Source organism: Streptopelia decaocto, assembly GCF_964273445.1.
Source record: "Streptopelia decaocto genome assembly, chromosome: 15".
NCBI lineage: Eukaryota > Metazoa > Chordata > Aves > Columbiformes > Columbidae > Streptopelia > Streptopelia decaocto.
In genome coordinates, this window is record NC_138670.1 from 7872199 (window position 1) to 7890727 (window position 18529).

The following is an 18529-nucleotide window of genomic DNA, read 5'->3' on the forward strand; positions in this document are numbered from 1 at the left end:
GATGAGGAGGGGAAAAATCGTTGTAACTCAGAGAATTCCCATGGAAGAGTCGTTACTGATGTCCTAAAGACAAGGAAAGGCTACACAGAGTCTGTGTCTTATCAGATAAGCTTTCCCCATGGAGTCTCTTATTTCTGTCAAGGCATAAGTTCCCATAAAAAAAAAATCCGTGGTTAATTTATTTACAGTATCTTTCCAAAACAAATTCTTTGTTGCCTTTCTAAGAGGAAAAAAACATGTTGCAGTCTTAATATAATTGTGGTACTTAGTGTAATGAGCATGCTTGATGAAAGGACTTATTGTTTAAAGTTCTCCTTAGAATAATTGCTATTAGTCAACTACTTGATGTTAATCCTTTGGAAAAGAAAAGACACCTTATTTGTTCTTTAGATAAACAGAAATTTTCTCAGTCGACAAAGAGCAGAGGACAGGCGCTCAGCCATAATTCTGAATTTACTGTCATTTCTTGGTTTGTACCACAGCTTTGGAAATATATAAAAGAGCAATCCCTTTAGTCATCATACAAATTTAGACATGATAAAGCAGGAAAGGGTGTTTAAAATATTTGTGCCATTTTACCTCTGAGCGGTCTGGAGATCTAAACTTAGCGTCAGGTTGAGCCACTGATTCCCTTGGTATCTCAAACCAGTGAAAATGATATCCTTGCTGAGGGGTGGGAATGCAGCTGGAACTATCAGCCCCCTCCCTATGCAGGAAGAGCTGCAATGTATGGGAAAGGCTGTCAACATATGTGATCTGTGAGGACTTCTCTGGTGGGTGGGGGGACCTGACATGAGGAAAAATCCAGTTCTTAATAAGAAAGTCATTACCTGTGTTCATTCCAGTCTTCACTCTGGGGCAACTTCTTATTAGATGTAACATAAGTAGAAAGCTCATTTCCTTCAAACCAATGCTAAATTATATTATACAATTAATGTTGTGGGTGGGAGGAACATTTCTGTGACAGGACAAGCAGAATTTGGACACAGAGTGGGAACAGTTGGCATCTGTGGGATTCCTGAGCACCTCGGTGATGAGTTTTTTGCTATCTGTGAAATACAAGTTGAGCTTTTAGGAAGAACAGACCCGGATCCCCTGGTATCGCTGCCTGCTCTCCTTAAACTTGATTTTGGTTTGTTTCCTTTTTTTCAGGAATCTTGTTTCTGACAAACAGGACTCTCTAGCACAATGTGCAGACTTCAGGAATAGTTTACCATCCCAAGAAGCCATGCAGTGTTCGGGGCCCTTAGCTGTAATACAGGGACGAACATCTAAGTACGCACTTAATTGCTTCATTTGATCAGCACGTTTGTCTTCTTTTTCCTATTATTTATTCATGTGCTTGAATCAGTGAGTTGATTCGTAAGATGTTTATGGGAATGACAATTATCAGTAGCTCATACAGTGTTTTTTTTTTTTAAACCTGTGCAGATTTATAGTTTATCTTAATGTTATTTTGAGATTGTTTGGGGAATAAGAAAGCATGCTCTAAACTTAATTTTAAGGCTGCTCTTTGTTGGGTGTGTAATATATTTGTCCATTCTGTACATGTAATGCTGTGATTAGCTAAACTGAACTTCTTACACTTTACATTTTAATTTTTAGTTTACCAGCTTTGGAGTAGGCCTACAAATTTTGAGTAGTTCAGTTGTCCTCAAGGGATCTATTTAATCAAGTCTTTTAGAAAGATGAGTGATTAGTCATCTAATGCATATGTTTAACATCTGAAAATATCAGGGAATTGTGTGAGCTGGAGCAGACTCCTGTAGGTAATTTAGTAGCCCATCCTCACCTGGATTTGAATTACATTTCCCAGGCAGATTTCTCTGCTCTTTTTGTCCTTCACATCTGTGTTTGGTTTGGGTGGTTTTTTTAAGGAGAAAAACTGTAAAGAGCTGTATGATTTTTTTTTGTTTTTGCTGTTCTCTTGGGAAAGAAAGGGGAATTAATTGGGAAATACATTTGAAATCCAAACAAACAACACTGAGAGAGAGAGAGAAAATACCAAACTGAAGAATTAGCATTTTTCTCAGAAAGGAAGTGATTTGCTACTTTTTTTCCAATTAGCTTTCTTATGACAATGCATATATTTAAAAGAAATCCTTAAAATGCTTCAGGCTAACTTTATCTTGTCTTTGTTTTGTGTCTTTCACCTGTGAGGGGCAAAGGAAGGTAAAGGCAGTCATCTTAATTTCCTGTAAACATTTAGGAGCACTTGGTCACTGAAAAGCGTGTGTTTTAAAACAGAGGACAGATGAAAGGAAGAGAAAAGGAACAGGAGCAGAAAACCCTCCATGGACCTTGATACTTGTAAATGGTCCAGTGATGGAGAAGGCAGTTTGCCATCAAGTGCTGCCTTCGTCATTAAAAGCTTGAGCTCTGGAAGCACTGTGTGCCTCTGAAAGATAACTGTAGAATATCTTATATTACAAAAACATATTCCTTAAACGAGTATCTGATTTTGTGGCTGGCATGTTAATTGTTCTTTGGTCTCATAGTTCAGGAAGGCAAGCTGCAAGATTGTTCTCCATGCCTCATTTAGTGCAACAAGAAACAACGCTTGCATACCTGGAGAGCCAGATAGCAGCAGCACTTACGTTACAGTCCAGTCACGAATATCGCCACTGGCTCCTTATCTATGCACGGTACCTGGTTAATGAAGGTGAGACCTGCCATGCTGTGCTAACTGTGTGCAGCTCTGATGGATTTTTAAGAAACACTCTCTTCATGTCATGTCTCTGTACGACTGCACTTAACATTCTTCTTTTAGCACTTGGCTTCTTGACTTGGTGTTTACTTAAAACCAAAACAAACTGCTGAAGTGCTTTTACCTCCTATAGTGCTCAGTACTCAGACACACAGACTGTGAACAGATTGTGGTCTGGGGAAATAGTGCCATCTGCGGACCTCGATAGCAGGAACTGCACTGTAGAGAGGTCCTGTGTCTGTCAGGCATATCGTACGTATTGTCTGGCAGCAGCTACAGATGTTCCAGGGCAATCAGCAACACCATGTAAAATATGTGACATTCCTCAGCCAGCTGACGATCGCTGCCTGATGTGAAAAGGAAGAGTTGCTCACTCTCTGACACTGTCCCAGAGCACGTAAAACCGCAGAGAATCTGCCTGTGCTGCTTGCACTTTATACTTTTTTTACATTCTATAATTTCAACAGCCTGTATTGGTGAGCTGCATAGGTTAAATTCTATGAGGGAAGAAACCTACAAGAAAGGTTGCTTGTGTATTTTATATTTGAATATATATATCTATGCAATCACATTAAATAAGATTAACCAAATGACTTCATGCTTCTTGGATTCTAAAGATCTCTGTATCTTCGCTTGTCTGCATTCCAAATTTAGTAGTTCCCATTGCATTAATTCAGCCTCATTCCTCACCACGCACAATCATTTTACTCAGAGGGAAGCAAAATGGTTTGTGTTAGGCCACCTATTAGGTGTTGGCAGAAGGAAAATTGAGCTCATTAATTCTTGCCTTTTGACCCCTACTTGATTTAACAAGAGAGCTTGATGAACTGCTCTTGATTCCCTCTGTCCTCCCTAAGTTGAAATTAAAATGTTCATAATGGTTCATATGTTGAAGAGACGGTTATACTTTTAAAAGTCTTCGCTAATTGACAACCTCTCGATTGTGTGTGGGGGTTTCACGTTGCACTGCGCAGATGTCACTGTGTCTGTACACTGGGTGTCACTGCAAATTCTGCTTTGCCATACGTGTGTTACTGTTTCACTAGTTTTCTAGCTCTGCTACATTTTGAAAATGGCACATCCTATTGTTGACCCTTTATTCCTATGATGATTTCAACATTTAATGAATTCAAAGCCATTAACACATTCAGTCTGTTATACTGACAAGTTACTCTGAAATGGATTACTTTGTTATTGCAAGGGAATTCCCTGCTCTGATTTTCGGTGGGTAAAGCTGCCCTCCAACCTGGGTGCACTTTTATTATTTTTTTTTTAAACTGTCATGTGTATTAATTTTATCCCTTTTAATTTTGTTGTAAGCTCTTTCAGTAAGGGTTTCACACGTCTCTTCTATTTTAGTAGTATTGTAATGTTTCAGAAGGATGTCTGATTCTTGTTTGGTTTTTTTTTCCACTGCTGACTTGATTTTTTTTTTTAATTCATATATTGCCATTAAATGCAAGCTAACAACTTTTCTCCTTCACTGCTTTTCATCTTGTAGCTTTCCAGCTCTTGTGATATCTCTTCTATGTTAGTTCTCTGGCTGCTGAAGTGTCAGTTTGCCAGTGGGTTTGGTTTTGTTTTTAAGCTGATATCTTTATGTGGGAGGAACAGTGAGGTTGAGATCATGGCAGCTAAAAACAAACTGGAGTAACTACTTCAGCTTTTCTCCCTATTGTACAGCATCTTTAGTAGTGCTTTTGGGTTCAAGAACTTAAAATAAAACCCTTTGGAACTCTAAAATAAATCTTTTACAAATCATCTTCTCTTTCCAAAGATTTGCTGTTAGAAGAATGATAAAGGCAAACACGTTTATTTCTGAAAAAGTTTATTTTGTTATACATTTAACTCTTTCCTGAATGTTGTCAGTTACATTGTGGAGTGGTTTATGTTTATGAATGTGACTTTGTTTTCTGATAATATTCAGGGTTTGAATATCGTTTGCGAGAATTATGCAAGGATTTACTGGGTCCAGTCCATTACTCAGCTGGAAGTCAGTGGGAATCAACAGTTATGGTAAGTCCTGATAATAGTTTAACGAAGAACAAGGAAGAATTTCCTTGTAATGAAAATTACAGAACATGGACAATAGAACTTAAAATATGGTTCAACTTAGTGGCAAAAAAGCAATGACGAATTATTTTTGCTGACCCTGTAACCCTTTCCATACTCCGCTCTAATCTTGTAAACAGGCTTCCTCCCATGGCGCTTGTATTTATTTAATGTGAAACCATAAACAAAGGCTTATTGCCCCAGTCTCAGCTCTGGTGCTGCTGTGAGTATCACACTGATGGAGCAGAGTTGCGTGTTCGGGTCTCCACACTGTTCAGATGGCAACTTTGAAATAGTGACATGCCACCGAAATGTCTTCCCTTCTCAGAGCCTGGAGTCTGTAAGTGCAGAGGCTGCACCGGGTTCATAGGTATATAAATGTAAAGAGAGTTTTTATTCTGGGAGTCGTGTAACCAGAGTAAGAACATAAAATACACATCTCTTTCCAGGCAGGAAAAGGCATGAATCTTAAATAGCTCTATGGAATATATTTATGATATCAAGCAATACATTCTGAGGATGCTTTTGTGTTTTTTTTGTGCAGGGTTTACGAAAGAGAGAACTATTGAAAGAGCTTCTTCCTGTTATTGGACAGAACCTCCGATTCCAGAGGCTTTTCACAGAATATCAAGAGCAGCTAGACATCTTGAGAGACAAGTAGCATTCCCCCAGATTTTCCCTGCGGGGCCTGGTCCGAGAGAAACTGCTGAACAGCATTAACCAGAGACAGAAGAGGAGCGAGAACCCGGTCAGTGGGGACATTCCTGAAGAGAGCAGAGTCGGGAGGGTCCCAGAGCTTCAGGAGTGACCCGCTTTAGTTTTTAAAGAAGCTCACGAGTGGATTCGTGAAAATGAGTGGATGAGCTCGACCGTTTCCCAAGTGAAACTTCCCCATCGAAGCTGTGGCCTCTGTTTCTGTGGAAAGTTGTGGATCTGTACTTCAGGGGGGGTCCTTTTGGATCTGGATCTCATTTTAATATCAAAACTAGCTGAGAACTGTTTGTGGGGTTTCTTGGATGTCCTGTGAAAAGCACAGTACTTCAGAGTACACTGAACAGCATATTTAACCCTGTTTAGGGTTTTTTGCCTGAGGATTTATTGAGGCTCAACACTAAATTAGATGAATGAGCCACGTAAAAAGAAATTTCATAAATATTAAGGTATTATGCAGCCAATAGACTCTTTCCTGTGAATATAATAATAATAATAAGAGGCTGTTCTAACACATGGACTATTTTTGTACTAGAATTTGCTAACTTGTAATATGGAATTTTATTTGGCCAATAATCAGGCTATCTCTACAAAGTCATCTTGTAGGAAATTTAACTCTAATTACAAAAGCTATGTTTCAAAATAATTCTACCAAATTAACATGTCATCATCTGGTTTTTAATTTTTAAATGTTTGTAAAAGGCATTTTGGGGGGAGGGGGTGGGATACAATGGGGTGACTCTTTTTGTAAGTACAAAAATAAATGAACATTGCATTGGTTTAAAAAACAAAAAGCAAAAACATGGTATTGAATTATTACAGAGGGCACAGGCACCTCCAGAAATGTCAACGCAGACTGAATCATGTTAAAACGTCTAGAAGTAAATAATACCAACTGGGTGATCTTTCCTCTGAAAGTTACATGGTTGTCTGGATCCTAGAGGGAAGGATCTTTGAGGCAATAAACCCCCTCCTTTGGAGGGTTTTGTTGCCTCCTGCATTCACCCAACAGACACAGGATTACTTTTGTTTTTCTATGGCAATCTCATGTGTACCAGATGGGTAAAGTGAAGGTGATAAGAAGAGCTACACAAGCTCCCCTGACCCATAGTCCAAAAAGGTAAATTGTACTATGACGAAGATTCACGTGCTGTTGCCAGTTAGTCCACGCTCATGGGAACTGGCATGATCTTCCTCATAAAGCAGAATCATAGAACCATAGAATGTTTGGCTTGGGAGGGACTAACCCCCTGCAGCGAGCAGGGACATCTGTGATCAGAGCGGATTGTGCTCATCTCGCACACGTGTATGCAGGTAAACAACCCGCTGAAATGATTAAAATGGGAGATAGACACCGTGTTCTGGGGAAAGGTGGGTCTGATCCAGAGCCTGGTGCAGTCCGTGGGAGTCTGGCTATCAGCTCCTGTGGATTTTGACTCTCGGCGGTTCTGTGTAGGCAGCTGCCGGGATGGTGGTTTAACGAGGAAAGAACAAACGAGCGTGGGTTGTTTTGGAGACGTTTGATAAGTGAAAGCTGTGAGGCAGGTGGCTCTTTCCTCCTGCAGAAGGCAAGATGTTTGGATTCTGGCCATCCTCTCTTCAGCCTTGTGCTGTTCGTACCAGTCTGTAATGAATGCTGTTTAATAGGATTTAAATGCTGAAATACTTTTTATGAAGACCTGTCTCCATATTAGACACTATATAGGTTTTTGTACCCATTTTTTCTTGGAAAGTTCTGTCACTGCCATTCACCCAACGGACACAGGATTACTTTTTTTTTCCTATGGCAATCTCACATGTAAATTCCACACAACAAAGTTTATTTAAATGAAGATGAATGTTTTTCTTAAACTGGATATTTTAGCATTTTCTGCTTATATTCAGCATTTTTTTTTTTCAGATGCAGGCTCTGAAAACTGTTTAAGGCTGTGTTACATTATCAAAGGAAGCCTGCAGCAAACCCAAGGAGGAACACTTTCAGCGTGGAAGTGGGAGCAGGCTCTTTTGAACAACCGAGCTTTTATTAATTAATGGTTTGGATGGAGAAGTGAGGCAGGTCCCAGGGAGGATCAGACGTTCTCTCTACACCGTGGCTCAAAACACCCGTCAAAACTCCCTCAGGGCGTCCCTGCCCTGGCGCCGGTGAGGGAGGACCCAGTAAGAGCTCCGGCAAAAACTGAACTAAACCCGGGTTTAGCGGGCGCGCAGCTCGCAGGCGCCTGGCCCCGGAACGCCGCTCGCCGCCCGTGTTTCCGCGCCGGGGCCTTTCGCCGCCGCACTCGCACCGGAAGGAGCCGCGGCCGCAGGAGTCCGGGTGCGGGCGGCTCGGCGGAGCCGGAGGAGCCGCGTTCCCGGGGGCCCCGAGCTGAGCCGCCGCCATGGGGAAGAGGCAGCACCAGAAGGACAAGATGTGAGCGGGGGAGGGCGGGGCGGGGGGGCTGCGGCCCCGGTGAGGGACCCCCGTGAGTGAGCCCGTGTCTCACCCCCGTGTCTCGGCAGGTACATCACGTGCGCGGAGTACACGCAGTTCTACGGGGGCAAGAAAGCAGGTAAGGGGCGGGGGTGAGGGGTGAACCCCCAAGTCCAGTGGGGTGACCCCCCTGGGGTGCGGGGGGGCCTGGGCTCCCCCCGAACTGGCCTCTGACCCCCCGGGCTCTGCAGCTGGGGGGTCACAGAATCCCAGAATGTCAGGGGTTGGAAGGGACCTCGAAAGCTCATCCAGTGCAATCCCCCATGGAGCAGGAACACCCAGATGAGGTTACACAGGAAGGTGTCCAGGCGGGTTGGAATGTCTGCAGAGAAGGAGACTCCGCAACCCCCCTGGGCAGCCTGGGCCAGTGTCTGTCACCCTCACTGAGAAGAAGTTTCTTCTCAAATTTAAGTGGAACCTTTTGTGTTCCAGTTTTAACCCATTACCTCTTGTCCTATCACTGGTTGTCACCGAGAAGAGCCTGGCTCCATCCTCCTGACACTCACCCTTTATATATCTGTAAACATTAATGAGGTCCCCCCTCAGTCTCCTCTTCTCCAAGCTCCAGCTCCCTCAGCCTTTCCTCACACGGGAGATGCTCCACTCCATCATCTTTGTTGCCCTGCGCTGGACTCTCTCCAGCAGTTCCCTGTCCTTCTGGAACTGAAGGTCCTAAAACCAGCCCTGCGGATCCACCTGGGACCGGCAGAAATTGGGGTTTAACGCCCATTCACTGTGTGCTTGAAGGCAGTTAAACTGTTCATCATCAAATTTAAACTTGGTGCTGTAGGCCTGTCAGAGCTCTGGTTTGTTGTTGTTATTGTTGGATTTTGTGGTTGTTATTATTGTTGGGTTTTTTCATTGTTGTTTCATTTTGTTTGGGTTTTTTTTTTTGACTGTATAATTTCAGTTGAGGAGATACTTGTGCTCTGCAGGACAAGTCTGATTTTAGTTACAGTTTTGCAAGTTTTAGTGCATTTCACTTTGTCATCGGTAAATTGTCACCATGTATGTAGCAAAATGTAACTTTCAAGTGTTTCTTTGTTACCTAAAATACTATATATTTATTAAAATCAAGGTTTGGTTTGTGTTTTTCCCATAAACAGACCTTCCACGAACTAATTTCAGACGTTTATCATTTGATCACTGCAGGTAAGGCAGAAATTTTACATTATCATTATTAAACGACACATTTATCCATCAGGTGGTTGACATTGAACTGTTACTGAAGCCGTGTTCTTCCGGGGTTGTTACTTTCATCAATGTGTGCCTGCTACGATAGTAACGCAGCAAGAAAAAAATACAATAAGCAAAACAATATATGTACCTTCTGTTATTGGTGTCTGCAGAGGCTGAATCTGATGGCTAAAAGAACACACAAGTGAAAAAATAATTCAGAACAATTATCGGGTACATTCTGGTCTTTCAAATCTGTGTAATTGGGACTCGAATCTACTTTCCTGTAGCCAGAATATGCTTAGTCAATAATTTGCTTTCTGAGGCAGTGATCAGATAGATCGAAGCAATATTTATGCTCATTTTGGGGGTTTAGCGTTTACTGCTCGAAGTTCTAGAGTGAAAGAGGGAGTTTAGTAGAGGTGGGTTAGAAATCCTGTAAATCAAATAGTTCAAGAAGTTACCATCCGTATCTACAAACTACTGCTACTCGGGTGAGAGCTGTGTGGGTTATGGCAGAACCTCTGCAGGGGATGCTGAATGTTTCAGCGCAAAGAAGTGACTGTTTCTACTTGAACCGTCTTTTGTGCTGTTGGGGCCCGATATGGCAATGGGAGCGGGTTGGGGAGCGCTAGAGCATCTGCCTCTCTGGCTGTGAGTGCCGACAGCTACGAGTTACTGAACTGCACCAGTTTCTTCCATGGATTTTGTGTTAACCTAATTTCTGTGGAATCAGGTAGTGGGTATTGGCAGCCACTCAGTATTTTCATTGGCTTTAATTTGTAAATGAATCAGCAAAATGTTATTTGCTTCTGTCATCGCAAATTCCAACTGATTTTGCTAAATAGAATGTGTACTTTTCTTCTAGTTTGTCTCTGCAACCATTTGAATACCCAGTTTGCACACCAGATGGGACAGTCTTTGACATACTGTAAGTTACTCTTTTTACTTAGCTTTACTTTTGTCTTGCCAAACTGCTTGATTACAGCTGTGTAATCATCATTTGGCCTTAGCAAATTGACAAAAATACTCATGCTAATCAAAAAATAATAGAGGTTTTTGATGGGACTTGTCTCATTACTTATCCTTTCTCTTTTAGGAGCATTGTTCCTTGGATAAAGAAATATGGAACCAATCCCATCACAGGAGAAGTAAGTAATGATGGGTATATTCCCATGATATCTTTGCTTTCCTTAAATTCAGTTTCCTATTTAATGTGTGGGAGAAAAAATGCCTTAATGAAAGCAAAAGAAGTTGAATGAGAGTGCCATTTTGAAGTATGATATTTGTGAGATCGACTTTGCTGAAATTAGTGTACAGATTTGTTAGGGATCTCTTTATAGTGCTGAAAAAAAGGGGACTTCTAGATTTGAGACCTGGTATCCCCTCGGTGTCATCCTGCTGATGATCTTTTGAGGTAGAAAATAATCAGCCTTGGACTGTGTGTATGGAAGAAAGAAGAAAGTGTATTTTGTTTTTCTTTGCACCGGATTGCCAATAGTGTGGCAGAGGAAATATGCAGTTCATTTATATAGAATCCCAGGGTATCTTGCCTTTCTTACAGATGTGGCATAATTAAAATCTGTATAAATGGAAATATGAGCTTGTTTGTCATTGCCGGTGACACCCAGAGAGCCTGACCGGTCAGTGCTGAAGGCTCCGTACTGCTGCCTCGTGTAAGCAGAATTCCAGTCCGTACAGGGCAAGGTGCTGGCAAGCTCACCTTCCCCTCTGTGACTGAGCTTGCAATGATGTTTCCTAACCAAAGGAATATTTGGCTTTATGCAGATTGAAGAGATTAATGGATTATATGAATGGTAAGCTTAAACGGCAAACTCTTTTGGGTTATCTTGATGATATATTTCAGAAAGCTTCTGACCTGTCTCTGTCATGATAGTTCACTGCGGGTCTGGGATTTTGCACAATGATCAGTGCCTTAGTGTTTTTTCTCCTCCCTTTTTTGCATAAATGATATTTATGAAAGGATTACTTTATGTAGTAGTGTGAAATTGTAAAGCACCAGATAAATATGAAGTACTGGAGATGTTTCCTTGTTGGAATTATTTTTTATGTTGTGTTAGAAGAGAGTACGTTGTTTGTGAGGGCATAAAGGAAAATTTTAAACATAAATTGCTTCTTGAGCTACTGGAGCTCCTATCGTCCTCCAGTAAGTGCAGTTACTTTCCCAGGCATTAGGTGGCAGCCGTTGCACAGGATTGTTGGTTGTTTTGCAGGTGGCTTTCTGGTATGACATTACCTTTGAAACATCTTGTGTTTGAGTAAAGATTTTTCCAGCAGAGAGATATGAGGAGAAGCTAAATACAGATGCAGCATTCCAAGCTCTGAACATAAACAGGCTGTCTGAGACCCAAATGTCTTCAGTTACAGCAAACTGCAGGTGTGTTTGTGTGATGGAGAGAAGATTGAAGGTCTTTCTTCACACATGAAGAGGCCAATATGTAGTAGATAAGTTATGGAATTACAGATGTTTCACTTGGTTTTGCCAGCCTCCCACCACCTTGCTGCTCTGTGCATTGGTTGGGAGTTTTGGGGTGTTGCCAGATCAATTTTTTCACTCGGAGCAGCTCCATGACACCTGTTCTCATTTCAGACTGTGAACCATGATGTGGTTTAAAATTACTTTGGGTAAATGCTAAATAAGAAGTGTAATGTGTCTAGTGGTCTTGTGTAATATAGAGAAAAGGAGGTGGTGCAGAATATCCTTGGTGAGCCAGAAATGCTCGAATTAAGTCTGACTTTGAGATCTGTTAGTTTACCCAGACTTGTGCGTCTCTAGTTGATCTGCCGTGCACCTCTCGCTCTCCTCTACACGTGTCCCCTTGTCCTCTGTATCGCCCCATTTGGGAAGCCCTTTCTTCTTTCCTTGTGTTCAGTGATGGAATTGTGCTGTACAGCTCTGTCCTCCAGCAGACAAAGGTGTTCCAGACCACTTGGAAAAAAAAGATGCTTGCTGTCCAGAACAGCAAACAGCCCTGCTGAATCCAGCCCTGTGGAGCTATAGGTGGAAGAGTGGGCTGAAGGGAGTCAGGTTGTTTCTCAGAGGACCAGCTCTGGTTTTTGGAGTGGGAAGATGCTGTTGGGCAGGAAGGGGATGGAGGTGCTGGGACAAGGCAAGGTGGGTGGTGGAAGAAGACAGTGAGTTGAGCTTGTTCATCTCTAGGCTGCACTGCCCACTATTTAATCTGTCATTATTTGTGCACTTCTGTCACTTGTACAGCTTGCTTATTGTGGAAACAAGAAAGTGTATTTTCTGTAATGAGTCGGTGACTTACAGAGACTTAAGGCTCTGGGTTTGTTTAAAAAGGAACTGAGCCAGATTAGCTGCGATGCTGTGTTTTGTGCGGTGCCTTATGAAGTTACTTTAAAGGTTGATGATTTGTCATTGGTGATGAAGCTCTGGAGAATTTTTCAATTTTTTTTGTCCTGAAGTTAAAAATAATGAAATCCTTTGTGGCTTATACTGCTATTGTTACGGTTTGCTACAGGCCAAATGTTTTAGAGAAGTCAATAGGCTACTTGGAAACGGCGTTGTTAACGGTGCACCCTTGGTACTCACTAATTCTGTCTAGCTGTCTTATTTCTGAAGTAGACCCCTCAGTGGAGAATTGGAGAGCCTTGCAGTCATTAATATATTTATCTTTACAGTGCTCCCAGGAGGTAGGACTGTGCCTGTCTTTTATTAATTGGATGTTTGTGAACTGATCTACAGGCAGCTTCTCTGATTCTTCTAAGTCCTGAACTATTGGACCAGGCTTTTCAAAGAAATTTTGCAATGCCAAGATCACAGTTATTCTTTGATATGTTTAAAATATTTCAATTTTTTTTCCTTCCCTATACTTCCTTATGGTTTATGGTTTACGGTTTATTTTTTTACTTGCTTTTCTAAATGTGCACCTGAGGTGCAGTTTGGACTCCAGTATCTGTTTAGGAGAAACAAATCACAATTGACCATTGAGTTTCCCATGAGCTATTCCAGAAAGTAACTTTAGATTTTTTCCCCCCTTTTTAACAATGCATTGGGGTAAAAATACCTCTATTACTACCCCAAGAATTTTGGAAGAAACAGTGCATCCCTTGCAGCCGAGCTACAGGCTGTCAGATGGCATTGGCAGCTTTGTCAGGACACTGCCCTAGCTTATGTTTACACTGAAATTGCGTAAAATAAAGAGGAAGGTCATAATTAGCTCATTCCTTTTTACTGAGAGCAGCACTTTGGCTTCTTGGGCTTGCAGATAGTTGCAAGCTTGCCAGGAGGTTTGATGCGGCGGCGCTGCGACCGCAGTGACCAGCAGGCCCACACAGGCCAGCCAGCTGGGCTCCCCAGCACCGCTTTCCAAGGAGTGAGAGTGGTCAGAGCATGTCTGGTTTGTTGGAATCTCAGATATGAACAGATGATGTATCAGTGTGTGCCGTTTGACAGCAATTTCAAGGAAATTGTTCTTTCTTGCATGGATATGGTGTGTGTGGGCTGAGCTATTTTTCTCTTTTGCGTTGTAATGTTTCTGATGTAAATACCTATTTTTCCACTCTGGTTCAGTGACATTCTAACCTCCTGTTGGCAGCCCAGGTTATTGCAGTTGTACTTCAGCCCCATTCAGGGCTCTGTAACCTTGGCAAATATCTTTCTTCCCCTGTATCTGGAGCGGCTAAGGTCTTTGTCCCTTGTACCCACTTTTCTGTGGGAATTAGGTTCTTGTGGACAGCTGAAAGTCAGTTAATCTCTGATGTTTGCTTCTAGGGCCTTGGTCCAAAGTCAATTTTGTGACTAAGTGCATCTACTTTTAAACTCATATAGAGGGTTCACCTATGTGAATTCTTTCTGCACGGCTCAGAGCAAACTAAAATCCGTTTGTTTGCTGACCCTGCATAACCCAGAGAGGCAATCCTCGTGGAAAGGGCCACGTGAGGCTGTGCAGTTGTTGCATATGTATGTCTTGAAGGACAAACAGGATTCAGTTGATTTAATTTAGCTTTGGCTTAACATATGCCTAAGAGTCAGTTTAAGAGGCCTGAAGATGCTGCATGGGGCATGTTTGAGACTAGGGGTCGCGTTTCTGGTCTGAATGAGGCAGAACACAATTTGTGTTGTGCTGTGTCTCATGCAAGGTTAGGGTCCAGACCTGCAGGCCAGAGAGAGCTATTTTGCAGGTGTCATGAGGTTTTTACCTTTTTACTGGGTTAAAGAAGAAAGATTTTAAATTCTGAGATTTTTTTTTAAGGGTTGAGAAAGCCTTTTGCTTGGGCTGCCTCTGAAGATAATCATAAAAAGGAATTTGTGGCATGTAAAAAAGCAGAAGTCGCAGCCACTGACATGGAAAATTAGGAGTCGTTTCAGAGTCAGAAGGCTGAAAATCTCTGACTTTTCCCAGTAGGACATTTGCCTTCTTAAAAAAATAGAGCTCTCCTCGAAGTTTTGCTCTGTGTACAAGACAAATATTTGTGTTCTCCCACACTCTTAATCCTGTATTTACCAAATGAGAATGCCTTGGGGTGAGATTATGACCAATATGATCAAATAATTGTGGCAGTACAGGTGCCTGCCGCGTGCAGTAGCCTGTCTGACCCACACTTTGAAAGCCCCCAGAGATGCACAGAACACTCCTCGCTCCAGCACTGCTCACTAGGAACGTAAGCAGCGCCCTTTTTCTATTGTTTAATAATTTGTTTGAAATAAGGTTGGTTGATGCTTACTGGAATAATTACAGGCACTTTCAAAACCAATCACTTCATACCCTCGAAAGAAAAAAAATGCAATGGAGTCTGTTATTTCAAAGCTTTGGAAAAGTCCTTCTCAAATACATTCCTTAAATATGTTTATTAGCGAATTCTTCTGCCAAATGCTGGTCGCTATTGTTACTTCATTTTTTGTCAAAGCATGGTTTCTTTTCAATTTGATCAACCAGATTTCAGTCAGTGTTATAGAAATCAGTTGCTGGTCTTGAGGTAGAAGCAGCTTGCTGGCCAGGGTAGTGGAGAGGATATGGAGACGGTTATTTTTCTATCACTGGATGTATTAATCCCGCTTTAAAAATGAACAAACAATCTCACAGCATTTTTTTTTGAATGCACTAAAAAAGTCTTTGGCTGTCTAAATAAGGGAAATCCTGCCTGAAAAGGATGCAGAAATTAGAGCAAAGGTGAAACTTCCTTAAACAGAAGTGGTTTTACCATGTATGTGTTTTGAAAACACAGATACAGAAATAGAAAGCACTGGTAATTGTTTCTTCATCCAAGAAGTGAACATAATGACAAAGAGGGCTTGGGTATTTTTTTTCTTTTGCAATATTCTCCATAAAGAAAATGCAACATGTCAGGAGTGTGAGAAATATCAAGTACTGTAGGAACAGGTGTTAAACTACAGGTGGAATTCCAGCCCAGGCTTATAGTTCACTACAAATTGCTCCCCATCTCTATCAGATAATCAGCGCAGGGTCCGTGTGTTTGGGGAACGGGTTCCTGTGAGTGTGTGCACGAGCTTCATACGTTGCTGAGTCAGAGGCGTCAAGATCAAGATCACAAACAAAACTCATCCAACGCTGAGTTGAGTAGAACGGCCTGAACGGGGGAGAGGACAAGTTCATGCTTCATGTGATCCATATTGGCTTTTAACTGGGTTCATGTGGCCTGTGTGGTAATTTATTGCAGATTGCTGCTTTAATCATGTTATTCCAGGTGTGTTTCTAAATAACGAGCAGCAAATAGTGGATGTCATCAGGCAAGGAGCTATGTTTCAAAGGTGACCTCTCTCATGCCAGCGTAGCAGTAGCTGCTGTTGGAATACATTGTCAGGAAAATGTAATAGCTGTAGATAATGTCCAATGTGGTGCATTTTCAGAGTGCTTGGTTAGAACTTTCTGCATCATGGTAGAAATGCTACCTTAGGATTTTGATGGTCTTTTAAAGAGAGCACACTGCAGCACGAGTCACATTTCCTTCTGACTTTTCATCTTTTTCTCTAGAAAAGTTTTCTTCACTCTCGCTGTTTCCAAAGAGACTGTGCTTACTACGAGCATTTTCCTTCTTTCTTTAGACAGACAATATTGAGAGGAAAATGCTGTGCAGGCTATCTCCACATCAGTTTCCCATATCTAAAGTGTCGGGACTATCTAATTAAGAGCAAATTAGTTTGACCAATTAAGATATTTTTTGTTATGTACAAAAATTCAGGAGTGATAGATATCTTGTTTTCATTTTTTTTTTTCCTCAACATCAGAGCACAGCACCTGAAATGCAAGTAGTCTCTTATGTTTTCTCCTTGGGCCTTTGGAAATGAGGGATCATTTAGGTGGATCAGTAGCTTCAGGTCTCATTTGGCTGTAGCATAACTGATGTATAAATGAGAATTTTAATTCTTCTCTAAATAATGCTTTTCACATGCATGTCAGAAGAAGTCAGTACATCTTCAGCTTCGAAATTCAAAGTGTATTTCTTAATTTGTCTGATGCAACTCAGTCAAGTCTTCAGATATTGCATAGGTTTAAATGTCAATTGCCCCCTTTTTCCCCCTTTTATTAAACCTACCATATTTTTTTCCTGTACATTTGAAGTGAAGGAGAGAGGTTTTTTCTTCTTTATTTGTAAGAAACATTTTGGGGGGAGGGGAATACAGCTTTGTTGTGAGTGAGTAATAGCTTGTTGCAGAGTGGAGAACAAAGCTCACAGAAATAAACCCAAGGGAAGCCTCGTTGTTGAAAAATGATTCAGACAAATCCAGCTTGGGTGGTTTTCGTGTGTTGCAGAAAGAAGGGTGAAATGATGAGGAACAGAAAACTGGAAGGCTCTCCGAGGCCTTGGGCTCCTCGCAGTCTGCTCTGCAGGCCGCGTGTCCGGAGCCGGGGTTCGCTTTGCTCCTGCTACGGCTGCCGAGAGGTTCTGCTGGTGGTTTTTTGTCTGATAGATATCTTCTGTAAATCTGGGGTTTGACCAGCTTAGTCTCGTTTGTATTTGTGCCAAAATTGTGCTTCTCTCTTAGTGTTTACAGCTGTGTATTTGGACAGGGGAATTTAATGCTTTCTTGACATTTTCTTGTTGAGACTTGTATTTTCCTGTCACATGATCTTCTTGCCTTTAAGTTCTCTATACCCTAAATGGTCACAGTTGTCCTTCTCTGCATCTGTTTAACTTTAATTTATCTTCATTGAACAGAGTTAATCTTGGCATACACAGTAAATGCTGGGTGAACGCCTGGTACAGCGGTGAGAAGATTTTCTAATCCCTTCCTTAAATACTTTGATCATACTTTGATATATAACACGTGATAGCATAAGACAGAAAATGGTTTCAGCATATGCATTGAGACACAAATGATGCTTTCAGAATATGATAATTGGTTGCATTTTCTCTTGATAGTTTGGGTCATTTCAGAAGCAGGATGTGCAGTGGTCTTTCCTTTTCTCTTTTTTTTTTCTTTTTTCTTTTTAATTGTTTGTTTCCACTTGGATGTTGCTGCCTGTATTTCTGTGGCCTGTAAGAGCCATTCTGGCAGGGTGGTTACAGCTATCATCACTGAGCATCTCTCTCCAGGTGCATTTTTGTCTGGGGGCAGCAGACACAAGCTGCTGCTCAACTGCCTGGAATCCACTATGAAGGAGATGAACTCTTCAATATGCAGCAACTGAACCATGTCGTCTTACCTCATTTGCTTCAGAAATTATTAGCTTTTAGTGAACAGTCTAAATGAGTTAATATTTGACTAGTGACCATAAATTTTCAAGGCCCCTGGATAGAAACATATGAGGACATGATTCTTGCCCGGAGGAACAACCAGAAAGTCGTGTGTCATAACTGGAAGTGGTCATAAAACACAGGGGGGTCAAGGGGCTGAAGGTCCTGCTGAGGCTGATGACCTGGAAGATTTTTATGTTGGTTTTTCTTAAACTTGCCCACTCTCCTTTATTACTGACAAATACGTGGGTACTTGGTTGCTTCTCTTCCAAAGTTGTATCTGTTTAACAGCAGTGCACCCAGCACCACTAAGAATTAGCCTTAAAAGAGGGATTTATTTTTCAGTTCCCTGTGTCTTTGGCAAACAGGGAGAGCAAGGATGAGGTTTGCTGAGACTTACTGTTCAAGTGCTTTGTCAAAATGAGCTGTTTAACACCCTCCAGTGTCATGAGTCACTGGCCAAGCTGCTGTGCCCCCATCACACCTTGCTGGTGGGGATTGTGCCGGTGACGGACAGTGGTTCATCCAGTGAGCCAGCTCTGCACACAGGCACATAAATGTGTCTAGTGTTATTCCTAATGCATTATTTCCCTTACAGCAAAAAAGTATTGACATCTAGGTTTTACAGACCGAACAGATGGTCTCATTTTTATTTTTTTTTTTCTCCTTTTCCGTGTTTTGGTGGCAGTGGGCACATTGGATGGGGTTTTGTGTTTGTGACACTTGAA

General features: G+C 41.7%; 2 protein-coding genes across 2 annotated transcripts in view; both read left to right on the forward strand.

Moving 5' to 3' along the window:
• The window catches only part of HIRA (histone cell cycle regulator), a 34652-nt gene extending 28473 nt beyond the window's left edge, over window positions 1-6179 (forward strand). The window contains exons 22-25 of the mRNA XM_082065894.1: window positions 1153-1275; window positions 2499-2662; window positions 4635-4723; window positions 5304-6179. Coding sequence (XP_081922020.1) covers window positions 1153-1275; window positions 2499-2662; window positions 4635-4723; window positions 5304-5420 — 493 coding nt within the window. The 3' untranslated portion in view covers window positions 5421-6179. The remainder of the gene's footprint in view (window positions 1-1152; window positions 1276-2498; window positions 2663-4634; window positions 4724-5303) is intronic.
• A 1567-nt stretch (window positions 6180-7746) lies between these two features.
• The window catches only part of PPIL2 (peptidylprolyl isomerase like 2), a 71397-nt gene continuing 60614 nt past the window's right edge, over window positions 7747-18529 (forward strand). Inside the window, exons 1-5 of the mRNA XM_082066436.1 lie at window positions 7747-7880; window positions 7970-8019; window positions 9047-9092; window positions 9985-10047; window positions 10216-10267. Of these exons, the coding sequence (XP_081922562.1) occupies window positions 7849-7880; window positions 7970-8019; window positions 9047-9092; window positions 9985-10047; window positions 10216-10267 (243 nt within the window). The 5' untranslated portion in view covers window positions 7747-7848. The remainder of the gene's footprint in view (window positions 7881-7969; window positions 8020-9046; window positions 9093-9984; window positions 10048-10215; window positions 10268-18529) is intronic.